The sequence below is a fragment of the Psammomys obesus genome, unplaced genomic scaffold (genome assembly GCF_907164565.1).
Source record: "Psammomys obesus unplaced genomic scaffold, mPsaObe1.curated_primary_1811, whole genome shotgun sequence".
NCBI classification, from domain to species: Eukaryota; Metazoa; Chordata; class Mammalia; order Rodentia; family Muridae; genus Psammomys; species Psammomys obesus.
The window spans coordinates 6,983,454-7,000,117 of NW_026592710.1; the positions used below are offsets into that span (position 1 = coordinate 6,983,454).

Below are 16,664 nucleotides of genomic sequence, written 5' to 3' on the forward strand. Positions count from 1 at the left end.
TTCAGGGACCAGGGAAAAGGGCTAAAAATAGCTAGAGGCAGCTGAGTCCTCACTATATATGGCAGAGAAACAGAAGGCTCGGAAGGGCAGGCAGCATCGAACAGGGAGGGGACCAGCGGGGGTCCCACAGACAGCCAAAGTCTCGGGGAGCCAAACCCATGGTGGGCAGATCGGGCTTGGGCTAGAGACCCAGTGTTCAGGGCTGAGGGGCCAGACAGCTTCGACAGTCCACGCCCTGCTTCTGCCTTCTCAGCTCCCAATTCCTGGGGTAGGGGAAGAAGGCCGGAAGAGAGACTACCTGATGGTCCTGGCCATGGTGGAGCTGGGTGTGGGGTGAGGGTATTGGGGGGACGGCAGCCCTTGTATCCACCCCTCCCCTCTCCTCAGGCCCAGCACAATCACCTTGTGTCTGGCAACAGCAAGGGCTTTTCCTATCAGAGGAAACTGAAGGTCACACTTTTCCTCATTGATCTTGCAATGTTTGTTAATTACTCTGTCACTGATGTGGCGAAGGATAATTAAACAGCTCTGTTTATATCTTATATGCATAATTATGTGGCTGCGCAGGGCTCCCCGCACAGGGAGGAGATGCGCCCCTCGCTGCAGGGGGAAGGGGACAGGGGAGCAGGCAGGGGAGGCACAGGGCTCCAGGAATAAGCCTCGGAAGGGGACTGGGGACTAGAGCCAGGACCCCAGCTCCAGTCCAAGAGGAGACCCCTCTCCGGTCTGAAATGCCAGGCCAGCCCTCCCCTGGAGCAGAAACGGGGAAGGCTGCTGTGTCCTAAGGACAAGGAGACACTGATGAAGCCAGGCTTCTGCCGCCCTGTGGAAAACAGGTCAACCCGAGGAACATGTCCAGGGCAGCTGCATGTTGAGGGGAATCTGCTGGCTGGGCCAAGCCAGGCTTGTGGCTCTGAGAACCCCTGCTTCAGAGGGCAGGATGGGGCACAGGGAAGGAGACAGGGTGGACTAGGGCACAAAGCCCTTTCTAGACATTTTGGTTAAGCCACTAAGAGCAGGCGTAGAGAAGAGAACTCATGCTGTTCATTGCCACCACTGATGTAATCTGACTGGTCCCCACACCATGGCCAGGTACCACGTGGCCGCAAACAGACCCCTGCTCTGCGGGGGTGTGCAAGTGCCCTGCCCATTCATCTCTCCAGTCTATCTGTGCCCATGTCTGTCTGACCCCAAAGCCTCCCAAAGCCCCATTGCTAGCAGCCCCCCAAGGCCCTGCTCAGACTCGGGAAGCTGCCACGGCTATCCTGCCCCCCTCCCCGACACACACACTCCCACCCCATCTCTCCAGTGTTTGGAGAAACAAGGAAGAATTCCCTGGATTACCACTCTTGCCTGCTGGGCCTCTCCAGGGAACTGGGTCCTTTTCTAGCCTTCCCCTTCCCTTCCCCCATGGCCAGACACACACCTGAAGCCTGCTTGGCACTGGGGCCGCCGTCACCCTTGGAAGCCGTACCATCTGAGTCCTTCTCCTCCAGGGCACTGCTCTCCTTTGAGGGCTCTTCTGCATGGTCTTCCTCATCGCTGCAGCCCTGTGGCTGGACCATGTAGACGCCCTCCGGGGGTAGCTCCAGGCCCTCACGGGCAATGCGCCCCAACAGTGGTGTGGGTGCAGGCTCCTCACTGTATTCCCCATTGACCCATTTCTCGATCACTGCCCGCCTCTTGTCTTCTTCACTTCGGGGAGCCCGGGTCACCCCAGACTCGGGGCCACTGTGCTCTTTGTCCCGGGGACGTAGTGGGCTACCTTCAGCTTGGGGGCCAGCCTCTGCTCCCTTCTCCACGACCACCTGTCGGCTCAGCTTGGCACAGATGGCGTTGAGCTTCAGGCCGCCTTTGCGCTTGGCTGCCATGGGAGGCTTGCCTGCTGGTGGGTCAGTGCACCGGGTGCCTTCAGCTGCAGGGATGGAGCGGGACACGGAGGTGAGAGGCCTGCACACCAAGCACAGCCATCCCCAAGGAGCGCTCCACCCCCCCCTTGGTTGGCTACAGCTTTGTCAAGCTGCCCTGAGACCACCCGGCAGGTGCCCATCTCCTGTATTAGCCTGGGTACTCCAGGCTGGACTCGTATTTCCCCTACCAGAGAACCCAGCACAGAACCTGACATGAGGAGGTAGTTAAAGAAAAAGGAATGAATCCCTCTTGGAAACAAGAATTCCGGTGCCTGATTCCTGAAAGAATTTCCTAGGCTTGCCTTGACTGAAATGGCCCCTCTGTGAGGTGACATGTCCGTTAGCACAGGAAATGAAGGCACAGACAGGTGAAGGGGTTGGTGTGAAGGAAGGCTGTCAAGTGACAATGCGGCACTGTTGGCAGCTCGGCCTTTCTTCTGAATGTTCTACCTTACCACAGGTCCCTGGGGAAGAGGCAGCCGCAGCCAGCTTCCAGCCTGTGCCAACCTCTTGCCTTACCGATCCGGCAGCTCTTGGCTGGCACCTTCCCCACCTGAGCACCTTGTTCTCTGGCAGCTCTTCTCCCTGCCCCCTGCCCCTGGTTCCTACTTCTGCTCCCTGGATGGCAGGGCTCTTCCCTTTGGCCATTCAGGCCCTCTCTAAGGCCTCCCTTCCCATCACTCTTTTCTGCTTTTCACATCTCTACCCCACATGGAGTCTGGCCATTTCCTATTGCTCCTTCCTTTCCACAAACACAGACCTCCTCACAACCCTCCCATGGCCACTCTTCTTAGGGCCTCCATCTTCCATTTAGTTCCTGGAGCCCTGGAAAGTCTAGCTGGGGCTGAGAAGTCTATTTCCCAACCCAGAGGACCCTCGGTAAGGACAGGTTGGGACCAGTTGGACCTACAGATCCTGTGTATAATCTCTAGAGACAGCCACTGAGCCATCCCCTCACACTGCTCAGCTTGTCCTCTAGCCTCATTAGGCCTCTAGGGTCTCAGGGGCATGCTGGCCAGGAAGACTAACAAAGGCACACACACACATACACTCTGTAACCCCACGTATCGATCTGCCAGCCGTCCACCCATCCATTTAGTGAGGTCCTACAGTGTAGTGGCCGCGTGGACACTCTCTGCACACCAAACCTTTGCGGATAGGGTCCCCCCTACTTTCCAGAGCTCTTGCCAGGGAAACTGGCATGACCCATATGGGTCGGAAGGCTGTGTGAGGGGCTCTCCTCAGGGGCTGCGACATGTGATGGTCAAATACCACGAAAACCCACACGCTGAGGACCCACCTGTGGCTATATCTGTGTCTGCCTGGAGGCCTCGTGCCACACAAAGATAACCGCCTTGACCTGCACGTGCAGATTAACCACCCCTTCAAATATACAATGCCCAGTGGCGCCAGATCCCTGCCTCGTCACAGCCGCTGATATGTAAGGCCCTGTCCGGCCCAGAAGGGACTGGCCAATGCCAGCCTAGTCCATGGCTACAGAAAGATCTGCTCAGTCCCGTTCCCATAATCCTCGTCCAGAGGTCATGGCTTTGCCCAAACCAGAGCCCTCTGTATTCATGTCTGCCCACAGTGCCAGGGCTGTGCTGTCCAACACAAATCCCTGAGCACCTACATGTGGCTCTGTCTTGAAACTCAGTGACAGGGCTCACGGCCACACCCCATCCCACTTAGCCTCTGGGCAGACCATCAGGCTCTGTGATAACACATGACTTCCACAGGGTAGCAGGCCTCACCTGGGACCCTTTGTCCCTGTCTTGGATGGGAAGAGGCAGGCGGGAGTGGAGGAGCCTGCACTATTTTTACCAGGAGGTAAGCAGCCAAGTGTGTATGGCAGACGGCAAATGAATCTATAAATATTTATCCCAAGGAAGAGGGAAGCACAAGCACTCAGGGCTGCACTTGCTTCTGGCAACACCCCCTCCTCTGGTCCCCACCCATCCTGGAGCCTCCCTGAACTTCGGCCCACCCAGCACAACCCACCCTCTCTCCATCTCGGCATGGAGCCGAGTCTCTGCCTGGGTCCCCACCAGCTGCGATGCAGCTGTGCGCTCAGGGCCCACCCCCAGCCCCAAGCCCCTTTGCTCTAGACAACTCCCTCTACACCTGCCCTCCAGCTGCTGCTCTGCCCCAGACCACCTGCCTTCCAGATGTTGCCCTCCCCCTGACTCCACTGATAGTCCCAAGGGTGGAGGTGGAGAAGTAGGAGGTGTCTAGGCCCAGGACACAGGGACAGAGAGGGAGAGGTGAGAGCCAGGTTTACAGTCCTAAGTGCCCTCGTGAGTGTAAGGCTGGGGTGGCAGGAAGGGGCTTATGCATGAGGCTGAGAGCTAGGCTGTCTGCCTGCCTTCCGGTCCCCATGAACCTTCAGCCAGCCCCTCCATCAAGGCCTTGGGACCTCCAGATTAACACACCCCCCACTGGTCTGACCCCAGACTCCTGACCGTGTAAACATTCCTCTGACTTTCTTCCCTAAAATATAAACGCCATGGCCAGGCCTCAATGGAAGGAAGCCATCCGTCCCCGGTCCTGTCACTGCCCCTTTCATCTCCTTCCCGCCACTAGCCTGCCCGCTGCTCTATTTACACTGGACACTTCCTTTGGGAACAATACTGCCCAGGAGGCAGGCTGGGCTGGAGGGTGGGAAGCTCAGGGGGCTCCCGGTCTGCTGACCCATAGATGGGCAGACTCAGGGGTGGCCGTGAAGGTGGGAAGAAGAGAGGAGAGTTAAGGAGGACCTGGAAGTGTGCATTCCACTCCTGGTAGCCTGTTCCTGGCCCCAGCCGCTCTACACCAGCAGGGCAAACACTAGGAAGTGTTCAGTGTAGATTAGAGTCCTGGAGTCTGAGCCCTGAGCATATAGTCTGGCTCTGCCCATTGTGAGCTCCAAGACTGGAGCGGATTTCTCCCTAAAAGTGCAAGGTGAGGTCTGTCTGTGCCATGCACAGGGCCTGGGAAGCAAGGACTGGGAAAAGTATGCTGCATCCTGAAAGGGGCAACAGGCAGGTGGATGTCACATCTCAATCAAGATACGAAGACCTTGGAAAAGCTCATTTGACCCAGGGAAGTAGGGGGAAAGGACAGACAGAGGATTGAGGTGGTTCCTTCAGGCCTCCTCTTCAGCCACCTCTTAGCTCCCTGGGTCCCAATTCTCCTCATGAGGCTTGAAACTCAATAAGCTCCCAGTAGGCATCCAAGCAAAAAGCAGAGCCTGTCAGAGTTGGTAAAGAAAAGCACAACTGCCTATCATTCCAGCAGGGACTCATTGAAGGCTCCTAAGGACAGTTGAGTAGGCACCATGATAATCCCATTTGTCAGAGAAGAAAGCTGATCCCCCACCCCCACCCCTGGCCCAGAGCATAAGGACATGCTCACAAGAGCCACTGAGGCTGGGCTCGAAACATCCCTGGCTTTCCTACAGGAGTTCCTCTCATCCCCTATCCCATTTCCTCTTCAACCTCACTTCCTGTTCCCATAACTTGGGAGCCCCCTAAAGTGTTAACTGCGATGGATAAAATGGTGCAGCAGATTGCTACAATAAATAATTTACTGATATTTATAAATATTCAAATCAGCCAGCTTCAGAAATCGAATGAAGGGAGGGCCTCAGGAGAAGGGCCCGATATGGCATGAATCTCATCATTCCCTCTGAAGGCTGGGAAGGCCAGAGCTCCTGCCAGCTTTGGTGAGAAGGGGGTGCTCAGAGGGCTGCACCTGGGCCCCAGGTCCCCCACCTCCTTGACCATGAAGTAAACACCGGGCATAGCTAGAAGAACTGCTCCCTCCTCAGCTGGTCCAGCCAGACCCTCTGCCGCAGGCAGCCTGGGCACAACAGGAGAGCCTTGGTGCTTACTACCTGATAGCCCTGGGTCCTGGAGTGGCTAATCTTGTGGGGTAGAGGCAGTCCTATGGGGCTGGGCAGGCCTGGCAGCCCCCTATCTCCACCCCCCATGAGTAATGTATTTTGTGGCCAGGCTGCCTGTCAGCCACCGGGCTCCGGTGCTTTATGGGCTCTGCTTGGTGACTCTGAACTCCCTGGTAGGAAATAAAGTTCTCCCTGCGCGTCCCTTCTAAACATTTCACTCAGTGGAAACGGTGTTTAAGAAAAATGAGGACATATTTCTTCCTAAGGATGCAGTATCCCCTTTGGGCGGCCTAATGCCCGCTGTATATCAGGAGGTGGGGAAGCAGGGGCCAGCAGCCAGTCCCCTGGGGTGGGGCTGGGGGTGGGGGTGCATGGGGTCCTGCCTGCCTTTGGCCAGAGCTCAGGGGCCACAAGAACTGCTGGGCCACGCTGGTGACTGCCCTAGCCCACAGTATCTCCAGTCACGCAGCAGGTGACACCCCGGAGCACCTTGTCTATGCTGGGCACATACCTTGGTGACCCCCTCATATCCCAGCGCGTCAGTTGTGCTGTCCCCGTTTCTAGTTGAGACAGCGGAAGCCGTGAGATTGGTAATTACTTTCTGTCACCCAGTCAGCACTAGAGCACAACTCCCACCAGGCTCAGATGTCCAAGGCCACAGGCTTAAACCCTACCACACATGCCTCCCACAGCCTTCCAAACCAGCTGTCCCGGAGTCTCAGAGGTGGCGTGCTGTTGGGAGTTTCTACCCTGGCTACCCATGGGGAACTTAAACTTCACGGGCCGCAAGCCCCAGGCTGACAGTGCAGTGCCTCTGTCTCAGCCACTTCGGAGCCCTGCCTGCAGGCCAGCACCTGGCTTCAAACAGGAGGCTACGTTGTGAAAATAAGACAGGCGGTTGGCTTCCTGCATCAGCCCGGCTCCCACAAGAGTGGCTTGTTCTGCATAGATGTGGGGACAAATTTCAAAAGTGATTCCAAGAGCCATCACTGTGGCAAAGAACATAGGTGTGACATGAAAACATGTCAGTGAAGAAAGGGTACACAGACCCCCTCATTTTCTCCCCCCACAACCCACTGCTCATTATCTCCATAGGAACAGTTCCCTCCCCTAGCTCTCCTAGCCAGGAACTGTCCCCTAGGAGAGGGATGTCCCCTTTTGGGCCTGCTCCCAACCTTGGCTGCTGGGAACAAGGGCTTCTGAGTGTTGGAGGGAGGGAGTAACTGCTACCCTAGGGTTCTTGGCCCTGGACAGATCCAGCAGGAGAATGGGCGGGGCTTGGTCACTGGGCCCTAGCTTGCCCCCCTTTGTTTATTTATTTATTATGATTTTTTTTTTTTTTAGTTCAGTTAAAAGGTTTACTACCCAGACGCGTCTAAGTGGCCTCACTTAGCGTAAGTAACTCTATAAATCAGGGAAACTGTTAGCATCCACCACACACGCTGGCTATCAATCTCCCCCAGGTCACAGCCAAACAGGAAGGGGAGAAAAAAGAGAGTTGCCACCCAGGGGAGATTTAAAACACACGCTGAGCAAATACACACAGACCTGTGCCTGCCCTACTTGTGTGTGTGTGTGTGCATGGTTGCGGGCACACACACACACACACACACACACAACACACATGTGTATTTATACATGTGCCCACAGCATGGCCCAGTCACTGGAAGTGCCCTGTGGTCATGGTAATAGAACACAAACAGCTCCTGATGCCAGAGGGATGCCAGCCCTCCCACACCCCAGGGAGGGCTTCTCAATCCCTGAACTGCCCTGCTGCAGGCAAGTGGCTCTGGAGGGCTGTTGAGAGGATCAGCTTGGTCCCTTTCCTCCCTGTGGCCCTCAGCTCTTCAGACATGATGAAACTGAGCTCAAGGCAGGTGCTTGCACAAGGGGGCAGAGCCAGAGACAGGGCTAGGGGGTCGTCACATGGGCATCTGTGTTCTTACCCACTGAGCCCCGGCCAGCACCGGGCTCCGGAAGGAAAGAACGACCTAAATGAGTGACCGGGCACCACGGCTATGAGACTCAGCGGGGCAAGCTTCGGCAGCAGCCGCCGGAGTGCCCCAGCTTACTGAGTAGGTGCAGCCGGGCGTCCTCACAGCCTAGACATAGGCTCATGTCCTCGGTGAGGCCCCAGACCTAGAAGACACTACTAGCTGAGCCATACCAGGACCTGGAGCAGGGAGGCAGCTCTGAGTATCCTCTCCAGTTGGGAAACAGACACAGGTCAGACAGCCTGAGGGGGAGACCTGCCCGGCCTACCTCCCTCCCTGCAGCCGGAGGCCTCCCAGGCTCACCCGCCTGCCTGCCCGCTGCATCTCTCCATGAACTCTATTTCTCTTTCCTCTCTGAAAACAACTGAGCTGTAAATACTGTTTAACCTTCTCCCCCCCCTCCCCACCACCGCCCCCTCCCCTCTGCACTATAAAAACACAAATATGCCATAACTCAGCCGGCCTGGCCGCCCAGCCTCCAACATGCCCCGCGCCCGGGCCTCTCAGGAAGGTCATTACAAACGACTTTCCGATTCACTGCTCCTGAAATAATTTTGTGTATTAAAACCTGAATCTGCACTTTCTGGGGCCGAAAGCCTCGCTTAATTATGGCGGGTGTCCTTGGGACGGACAGTGATCCTTCACTCGCCCGCGCTCCAGCCCTCCGCCCGCCAGCCCGCCCCCCTCCCCGGGCCCAATCTGTTTTCAAAGTGTGTCTGTCCTTTATTAAATTGTTTTCTTTTCCACATTATCAGTTGCCATGGAGACCTCATCTCTCGGATTATTTGAATTTCATTATATCTATTGATTTGGGAGCATTTCATCTTTTTTATTGTTTTTCTGTCAATTTTCAAAACGAATAACCATCTAATTTGCGTCAGTGCTGATTATGTTTGTCCCTCAATAGAGGTCGGCAGCTGCGCTGGGGAAACAAATCAATGAAAAACCATCATAAAACTCCCCACTCCAGTCTCCAGGATGTGTGGGTGACATTCCACGCCTGCGAGAGACACACTCATCAGCTCCAACTTCAGCGACGGTGGCGGCAGCCCCACTCCACGGCCGCCTCCTTTGGCCTTAATATTTAATTTCGAGATTTCGGGCATTATTAGTGGTGTTTTTATTAGCGAGTGTGCGTGTGAGCGCTCGCTGGTGGGCTGGCTGTTTCATTAATTTGTGGGTGAGGCAGGGAAACCCCTAAGGAAGGCAGGGCAGACTGTGTCTGGGGTGTGGCGGGAAGTGGAGAAAGCAGGGGGAACACCCCGAGGAGGGCTCAGGAGCCAGGAGACAGGAGGGCCCTGAGGAGAGGCTGGGAAAGGGGGGACCGAGTGAAGGGGTGGAAAGAGGGAATTCAAATTGCTTACTTTGTTGGTTTTTTTTAAATAATTTATGCAATTTTAAGCATTTATGTATAAATTTTTTAATAAGCCACCCTGGAGCAGGATGGCCATTAACATCCCAACGTCCTTCTGTCCAATGGGCTGGCAGAGAGGATCAATTTCTGAGAGTACTTTCCCTTTTTTATGACATGATAAAATGCTTTTAAAGCAACTTACACAAATATGGAAATTTTTTCTTTTTTTTTTTCCCTCGTCCCCTCTCCCTTCCCCTAACAGCCTTCTTATTCACCAGGGAAGGAGGGGCTGTTCTTTTGAGTGTACACACACACACACACACACACACACACACACACACACACACACCCCTAGCTCTCTCTCCTGCTGGGGAGGGGGCTGAGGGGCCGGCAGGGAGACAGCCCAGTTCTAACTGGAACTGGCCGCCTGTCCTTCTAACAAGGGCATAAACTTTCATTACCCGTGCACGCAGTCAAAGACAATTTAGGGAAACGCGCTGCTCGGAAAAGGAAAACCTCAGCGATTCGTGGTCCATGCCGTGGCTACCATCTGGGGGCTGTCCATTTAGCCCGAGGGCACCTGGGACCTGAACCTCTGACTCTGCCCTGCCCAGCAGGAGGTAAGGAGCAGGGCAGAGCCAGACCCCCTCCCCCTTTCCCCCTCCCCAGTTGTGCTTTCCACAGAGGCAGTCAGAGCTAGACCAGTGAGCCCAGTATGCAAGGGTCTGCCTCCTCAGCTGGACTAAGGAGTCTTGACTAAGTCTGCCAGTCTTGCCTTGGACTAAAGCTGCCCCAATTAATTTTACCCTTCCCCGAACCCCTTTCGTCAACACGAGTCAGGAGCAGGCCCTGACAGCGAGCACTTGACTCCTTCATTTCTGCTGCTCTAGAGACAGCTAGGGATGGCTGCATGCAGACATGGACAGACAGATGGAGCAAAGAAAGAAAGCAGGGAAATCTGTCCTAAGTTGTCTTGGAGGCCTACAAGGAGCCCCATAGACATAGGACAAAATGCCCTCTCTAGGGGTCCCTACTTTGAAAGCAGGTGTGTGGCAGAAGTGACTCTAGGAGACCTGGTCGAAGATGAAGGAAAGCAAGCCACATGGGGAAGACGGCAGGGAGTCCCCATCAGCAGAATTCTGGGTGACTTCCTAGTTGCTCATGATAGAAGGAAGGGGTCTGAGGGTGAATCCTGCCCAAGCTCTTCCGCTGCTGATGAGAATCACCCCAGATCCAGAGGAAGGCCTCGCTGCCTCCATCCCCACCCTCCCGGTATATGCAGCCTCCTGAGATGAGAATCAGCGAAAACAACGCAAAGTCCACATTTTGCTCCTCTTCAGAAGTTGCCACTTTAAGCATGTCTCCTCTGTCCTGGGCCCCAACGTCTACATTTGTAACAGAGTGTGCTTAAGGGATGACTGTCTGGGACAAGGTGATGAGCACACGGTGCACTTCTATAACGCTCAGTGCTGACCACAGACAGAGACCTCTTTTCTGCAGCCTTAGAGGAAGCTATGTACAGATGGCTGCCAGCCTCTGTCCAGAGATCCAGTGACTGCCATGCCCCCCTAAGCCGAATCTGCAGAAACTAGACTTCCTCTTTCTGCCTCACCCGGCCAGGCCCTCCTACCACAGACCACCAGGCTCCCTCTGAAGGCCCCTCCTGAGTGAGTGCCTGCCCCATCAGTAGCTGCCCAGTGGGTAGCCCGCTGCTCCCTTGACCCTCTGGAAGGCCTCTAGGGCAGAAAGTGAGCTGCCCTAGAGAAGCCTGACCACTCCAAGCCCTTGGTGGGAATGGAGGGGAGCACCCACCTCTCTCCTTTTCTGTGCTCAGATCCCCCCAACTGTCATTAAAATAACAAGTTTCTGTTACAATCTAAACATTCCCACATCGCATAAAGGGTTATATTACACCCGAGTCACTCCCGGCCCATGTTTGCACAGAAAAGCTCACGGCAGGTCCCCCCTCCTGACGAAGTGACTTATTAAAGTTTAAACAGTAATTAACAGAACAATAAAAATAAAGGGATGTTTGGGGAGTCATAGCGCACACAGGGTTTTTGGCAGTGCCAGCAGTTTTTCAGTGCCCTGCGCTGGCAGCAAAATGTGACTGTGAAGCCAGGGGGGACGGAGGACGGGCCAGGGTTGAGCCAGGGAGACTTGAGGCCTGATGGGTGAGAAACTGAGGCCAGACTGGAAAGGATGATGGTCTAGAGTAAGAGGATGGGCACATGGGTACAAAGAAGAAAGTATGACAGCAGAGAATTGGAGGGAGGGGCTTTGGAAAGGCCAGGAGGGTTGATGGTCTGGCTCCGCCTGGCACCAAGCACTTCCGGGAGCCCAGGCCTGGTCATATCTAGCCAACTCCAGCAGGGACCTGGCACTAGGAGACCCTGAAGTTAATGATTCCTGGAACTGGACCCCTGCCACACTTTTCACTCAGTCAAGCAGGTACCTTCCTTACTCTATTCCTAGCTGCTTTGGCCAGGCACCCTGGGAACTCTCCTAAATGTGTGAATAAAGATTCTGTGAGGAAAGCCTTCCTTGGCCTGCTCTGGGGGCAGGAGACCAGCCATATTAACTTGTACCAAGACCCACCTAGAACAAGAGAGTACCCAGAAAGCTCGGCCAGGCAGACCCCCACTGTGAAGCCCAGGATGTACAGGGACCTCCAGAGAACCGGAGAACCAGAGCATCCTGGGGCTGGCAAGACCTCCCCTTACCTCAACCTCACCTTTTCTCCCAGCCACACAAGAGGCTCAGATCCACGGCTGTAGGGGAAGGCAGAGTCACAGTGAGCCTAGCCTGGTACTGAGGCCAGTACCTCAGTACGCTGTCCTCAAAGCCTCTGGTGCCAGAGAAGAGGAAAAGCTGGACACAAGCTGGCTAGGTGACAGGCATCAAAGTACTGCTGAGCCGGTCCTTGACCTCCAAACCTAAGCTCCCTCCTGCTTCTTCTCTTCTCCAGACTTCCTGGACCCTCAATGCTGTAGGTCCTGTTGAGCGACAGGACAGTCTGTTCACCCCAGGCTACTCTCTGGTCTTCCCATCCCAGTGCCCACGGCCCATCTTGATGCCTGTTTGCCACTGTGCATCACCGCCCTTCCTCTTCAAGGAGGGTCACTGTAGAATCAAAGTCCTCTCCTCAGCACACAGAATTTATCTTAAAAGTGGATTTTCAGTACAGCACCCTAATTCCCTCTAAGACACGGAGTGGTCTCCAGGACACCATAAAGAGGTCTCTCCTCTCTCCTCTGGGAAAAAGAGCACCCCACCCCGGGCTTCTGCGCTCCCCATCTCTGTCTACACCTCAGCCAGACTGAGTAGGTCTTCCTCAAGAGCCTCTCTCTACTTTGCTACCTGCCATCAGCAACTCCATACCAACACTGAGCTCAGAGATAAGCCCTAGCCTACAGCCAGAGGCCTCCCAGCTCTGCTGCAGAGCCCTGGGCTGGTCCCTCCACACCAAAAGGACAAGTGCTAGCAGGGGTGGCTGTGAGCCATGTGCACAGGTGAGGTGAGGCTGCGGCCAAACTCATTCTAACCTCCTGTCTCATGAAGTCTGGGTCTGGGCAGCTGATGGACACATCAGGCAAGGGCTCTGTCTCTGGCCAGGTCCTGTGGGCACAGGCAGAAGGGAATAGTGTGGGGCTCCAAAGACCCCAGTGCCACTTGGATGTCAGGCATGTACAACTGTGCCCTAGGCCCCGCGGGGTCCTCAACCAACAGCTTTTCTCTCCCTCTTTCTGGATAGCTCACTGGGGCTTCGTTCCTCACACACACACACCCAACTCTGAGTGACTCATAATGGCGGGGAGTGGAGGCTTGAGCAGAAAGAACTCAAAGGGGGTAGGTGATGTTTCTCCAGTCTCCAGCTGCCATGCTCCAAAAGGTGCTCACACTCCCTTACTGCTGGAAGAGGCAGCCTGAGTCACCCTGCCCCAGAGCTGTGCTGGGGTTGGGGGGTGCCCTCCAGGGTAGGGGAAATTCTGGTGAAAGGACAAGGCAGAGGGTGTTTGGGTGGCACCAAGGAGGGCAGGTGAGGAACAAGCCCTTCTAATGGGCCTGCTCTAAAGTGGACATGTGGGAACCATTTCTAGAACCTGCTCTATCCCAGGGGAACAGGCAAGGAATTGAGGCTGGACAAGGAGTTCCTGATGGAGGGAAGCCAGGTGCCTTCCCACCCTAGAAAACAGCTACCAAGATGGAGGCTGTTTTAGATCTGCACCAGGCTTCAGAACTACAAGGGGGCCAAGGCCTAAGATAATTTGCTGAAAGCCAGGGTCACTCCCTGCCCAGGACCAGACAGAGCAAGAGACTCAGTTCCTACCCTGAATCCTCTCATGCCCAGGTCATCAGGCCCTTTTCTGCCTAAAGGGACTTTCCCCAACCTTGGAAACTGACTGTTCCAGAATATTTCTTTGGTCCCCACAGGGGTTCCCTTCTTGGGGGGATTTAGGCCACCTACTGCTCCACCCCATCTGAGAAACCCAACAGTTTTGAGCAGAGCTTCTGGGGTTCAGGGTACAGGGCAGGAAGTCCAGCACACCAGTTCTATAAGGGCTCTCTCCTGGCTTAGCCACTGGAACGGGGGGGGGGGGGGGGGCTGTGGCGGTGGGAGGGGCCTTCCCGCTGCGGGGACTGTGCTCCCACAGTCCTTTTGGGCTGTGCTGTGAAAAGGAAGTAGGGCAAGAAGTACCCAGGAATCAGAAAAAGGCCTGAAACAGACAGGCCCTGGGTAGTAAGCATGGCCCCGGGGAGGCAACTTGCAACAGTCCACCCCGACCCCCACCTCTGCAGCCTACTGACTCAATCCTTTTCTAAGGCCAACAGTGAGGAGGACATGAGGGGACTAATTTAGGAGTATTTTTAAAACTGTGGCCCTGGCGGAGGGGTTTAGCAGTTGTCAGCCATCTGGAATAAGGAATTACAATCACCCCCCTAATCCTATATTCCCTAAATCCTAAAGCTGGTTAGTGCAGGGACGAGGCAGCAGGTGGGTGGGGGGTGGGAGTCTGTTCCAGAAAGAGGCAAAGCCCAGAGAGGTGCCCCCAGGCCTAGCTGGTACCTTCCCTCCCCCTTGGAAGGTGCCTGGGCCTAGGGTGTGGGCTGAGGGGCCCAGTGTGCTTGGAGCCCACTCAGCTCCCCCACTGCTCACGCTTGCTCACTCCCCAGGCCTCGCTGGCTTGCGCAGGGGCCGTCAGGTAAATTAGATCTGAAAGCTGACAATTTCTGACCATATTTCCTTGATTATTTCAAACAAATGCACAGCAGCCGCTGTAAGGAGATTAAAGTGACATAAACGTCCCGAGTGGGAGGGGGGAGGGCAGAGGATTCAGGTCACCCCCATCCGTCCCCCGCCTGACAGACGCTATATCGCTATCCAATCCAATAAAAAATCCCCCCCTTTTGCTTTAATTAATTTTACAGCTAGCTTGCTTAATTACTTTCAATCAAAATCCTCCTGCCATCGCAAAATTAGAGATGGTTGAGCTCCATTAGCCTAAATTCTTCATTTCCATATAGAAAAGAGGCTGTCTACAGAGCCAGCCTGGGCCCCTGGCAGGACAGACACCGGTCTGCCCACCCGCTGCCAGCCAGCCCACTCTGGTTTCCATTCCCTGGTTATCTCTGCCTTCAGCATGTCCCCTCATCTTCTCTACCATGATACCTTAGACTGAGGGTTCTGGCGGGTGTCCTTCCCACTATCCCCCAGCTCTGCCCCAGACCTCATGCAGAGGCATCAGGGCTAGGCCAGGTTGGCGCGGAGCTCTGTCTGCTTCTGCTGAAAGCAAGAGCCCACAGATCCTGGGGTCTTCCCCTTACCAGCTGCCCCTCAACAGGGCTTCCCGTCCTGGCTACCCAAACTCATAGCAGACAGGTCTCTGGGCCCTCTGCCCACGAAAGAGCTATTAGCAGAGCAGGTACACTCTAAGTCTTGGAGTTTAGCATGTCTGTATAGACCCTGGAATCAACATCATCCAGGTTCCCTCTACTGACTCCTGGCTAGAGTTGTTACCCACTGTTAGAGCGACTGTAGAGCCAGCTGTCTCGGTGGCACAAGGCAACACTGCAGCCCCCACGGACTAGTGTTCTCTGCCCCCCCTCCTAGTAGCCATGGTTCCCAGTCTCCAGCAGCTGCTTCTTCACCCCCAGCCTGGCTGGTGGGTGGTGGGTCTGGGCTCCGTCCGCATCCTGTGCTGTGCTGGCTCCCTTCTCCTCTCTGCCACCTGCCTTATCCTCATAGCCCCAACCCCAGCTCCGGAAACTCCACTTCAGGTTTTCCATGCTGCAGCCCCGAGTGTCACCACAGGGTCTAGTCCAACCTGGGATCCAGCTGATTAAGGATCTGCAACAGGATGTAGGGATTATAATAAAACCTGGCTCTGGACCTTCAGGGGCAGTAGGCCAAGTCTGGGCTCCTGGATTCCTCTCTTCCCCCTTTCTCTACAGTGACCCCCAGCCATGCTGTCAAGTGAAGACCCTTTAGAAGGTCCACACAGTTCCAGCTAGACTCTGGGAAGTGAGCAACATGGGTGGCATCAAGGGACCTGGACAAAGCTTGTCAGAAAGGCGGGGTGGAGTGGGGAAAAGGAGTAATACCCAGAGTTTGCCTTGTACTCTCTATGCACTTCTCGGTATGGAAGCCAGCCTGATCTCCCTTAGGGAACCCAAGTGTTGGTAGGGTGTGCTCAGCATGGCACCTGGGTAAAGGCAAATCAGTAAAGAAAACGTACCCCATGGGCTATGTGAGACCCTTCCAGGCAACAGGTCCTACTCTTGCCCCATGGCTATGGCTGTCTAGCACTGGGGTGCAAGGCCCCTCCCGATGGGGAGCTGAACTTGGAAGCTGCGGTTAGGGGCCAGCTGCCCACACGCTGGATATCCTTCCACACAGCCCTCCTCCTGCTCTGTGTTGCTTCTCAGCCACCTGCTCCCTGCCAGCACTGCTCACTCTGGCCCTCAGGATCCTAGAGGATAGTTTGAAGTCTCAGGAAGCTTGGACACTAATGAGGACTCACTGAGCACTTCACAGCTACTAAGAGAGCAGAGGGGCAGCAACCGAGAGTTCAGGGCTCTCCTGAGTTTACCTGGCCTTGCTGAGCCCCAAGGTCAGCAGGTGAAGAGTCAAGGAAGGAGACAGGCCTTTGCTTCCCGCACCAGGCCTGTCACATGGGCCTCTTTACCTCATCACCTCAAGGGGTAGGAGGTAGAGGAGGCTGCAGTAGCCCCAGTCTATGGGCACTTGCCCCCTTCTCATTGCTCTCTGTGTACTGAACTAGGGTGCACCTCATTCCCATTTTGTCCAGACCATCATGCCTGGCCCAGGTGGGTAGAGGTGGAAGCCAGTTCAGGGTCCTAGAGATCAAAGGACACCTACTGGAGGAAGACAGACAGCCCAAAATCTCCCCCATGGCAGCTGGTGCTTCTACCCCAGGCCTTCAGCACACTGAGCCCCCGGCAGAAGAACCTCCCTCAACTCCCGGCCTGGCATCCTTTCTCTGAGGCATCCTTCAGGGGTC

General features: G+C 55.3%; 1 protein-coding gene across 4 annotated transcripts in view; it reads right to left on the reverse strand.

Moving 5' to 3' along the window:
* Casz1 (castor zinc finger 1) overlaps positions 1-16,664 on the reverse strand; it is a 143,932-nt gene that overhangs the window by 21,916 nt on the left and 105,352 nt on the right. For all 4 annotated transcript variants that reach the window (XM_055615185.1, XM_055615187.1, XM_055615186.1 and 1 more), the window contains one exon: positions 1,427-1,915. In XM_055615185.1, coding sequence (XP_055471160.1) covers positions 1,427-1,915 — 489 coding nt within the window. The remainder of the gene's footprint in view (positions 1-1,426; positions 1,916-16,664) is intronic.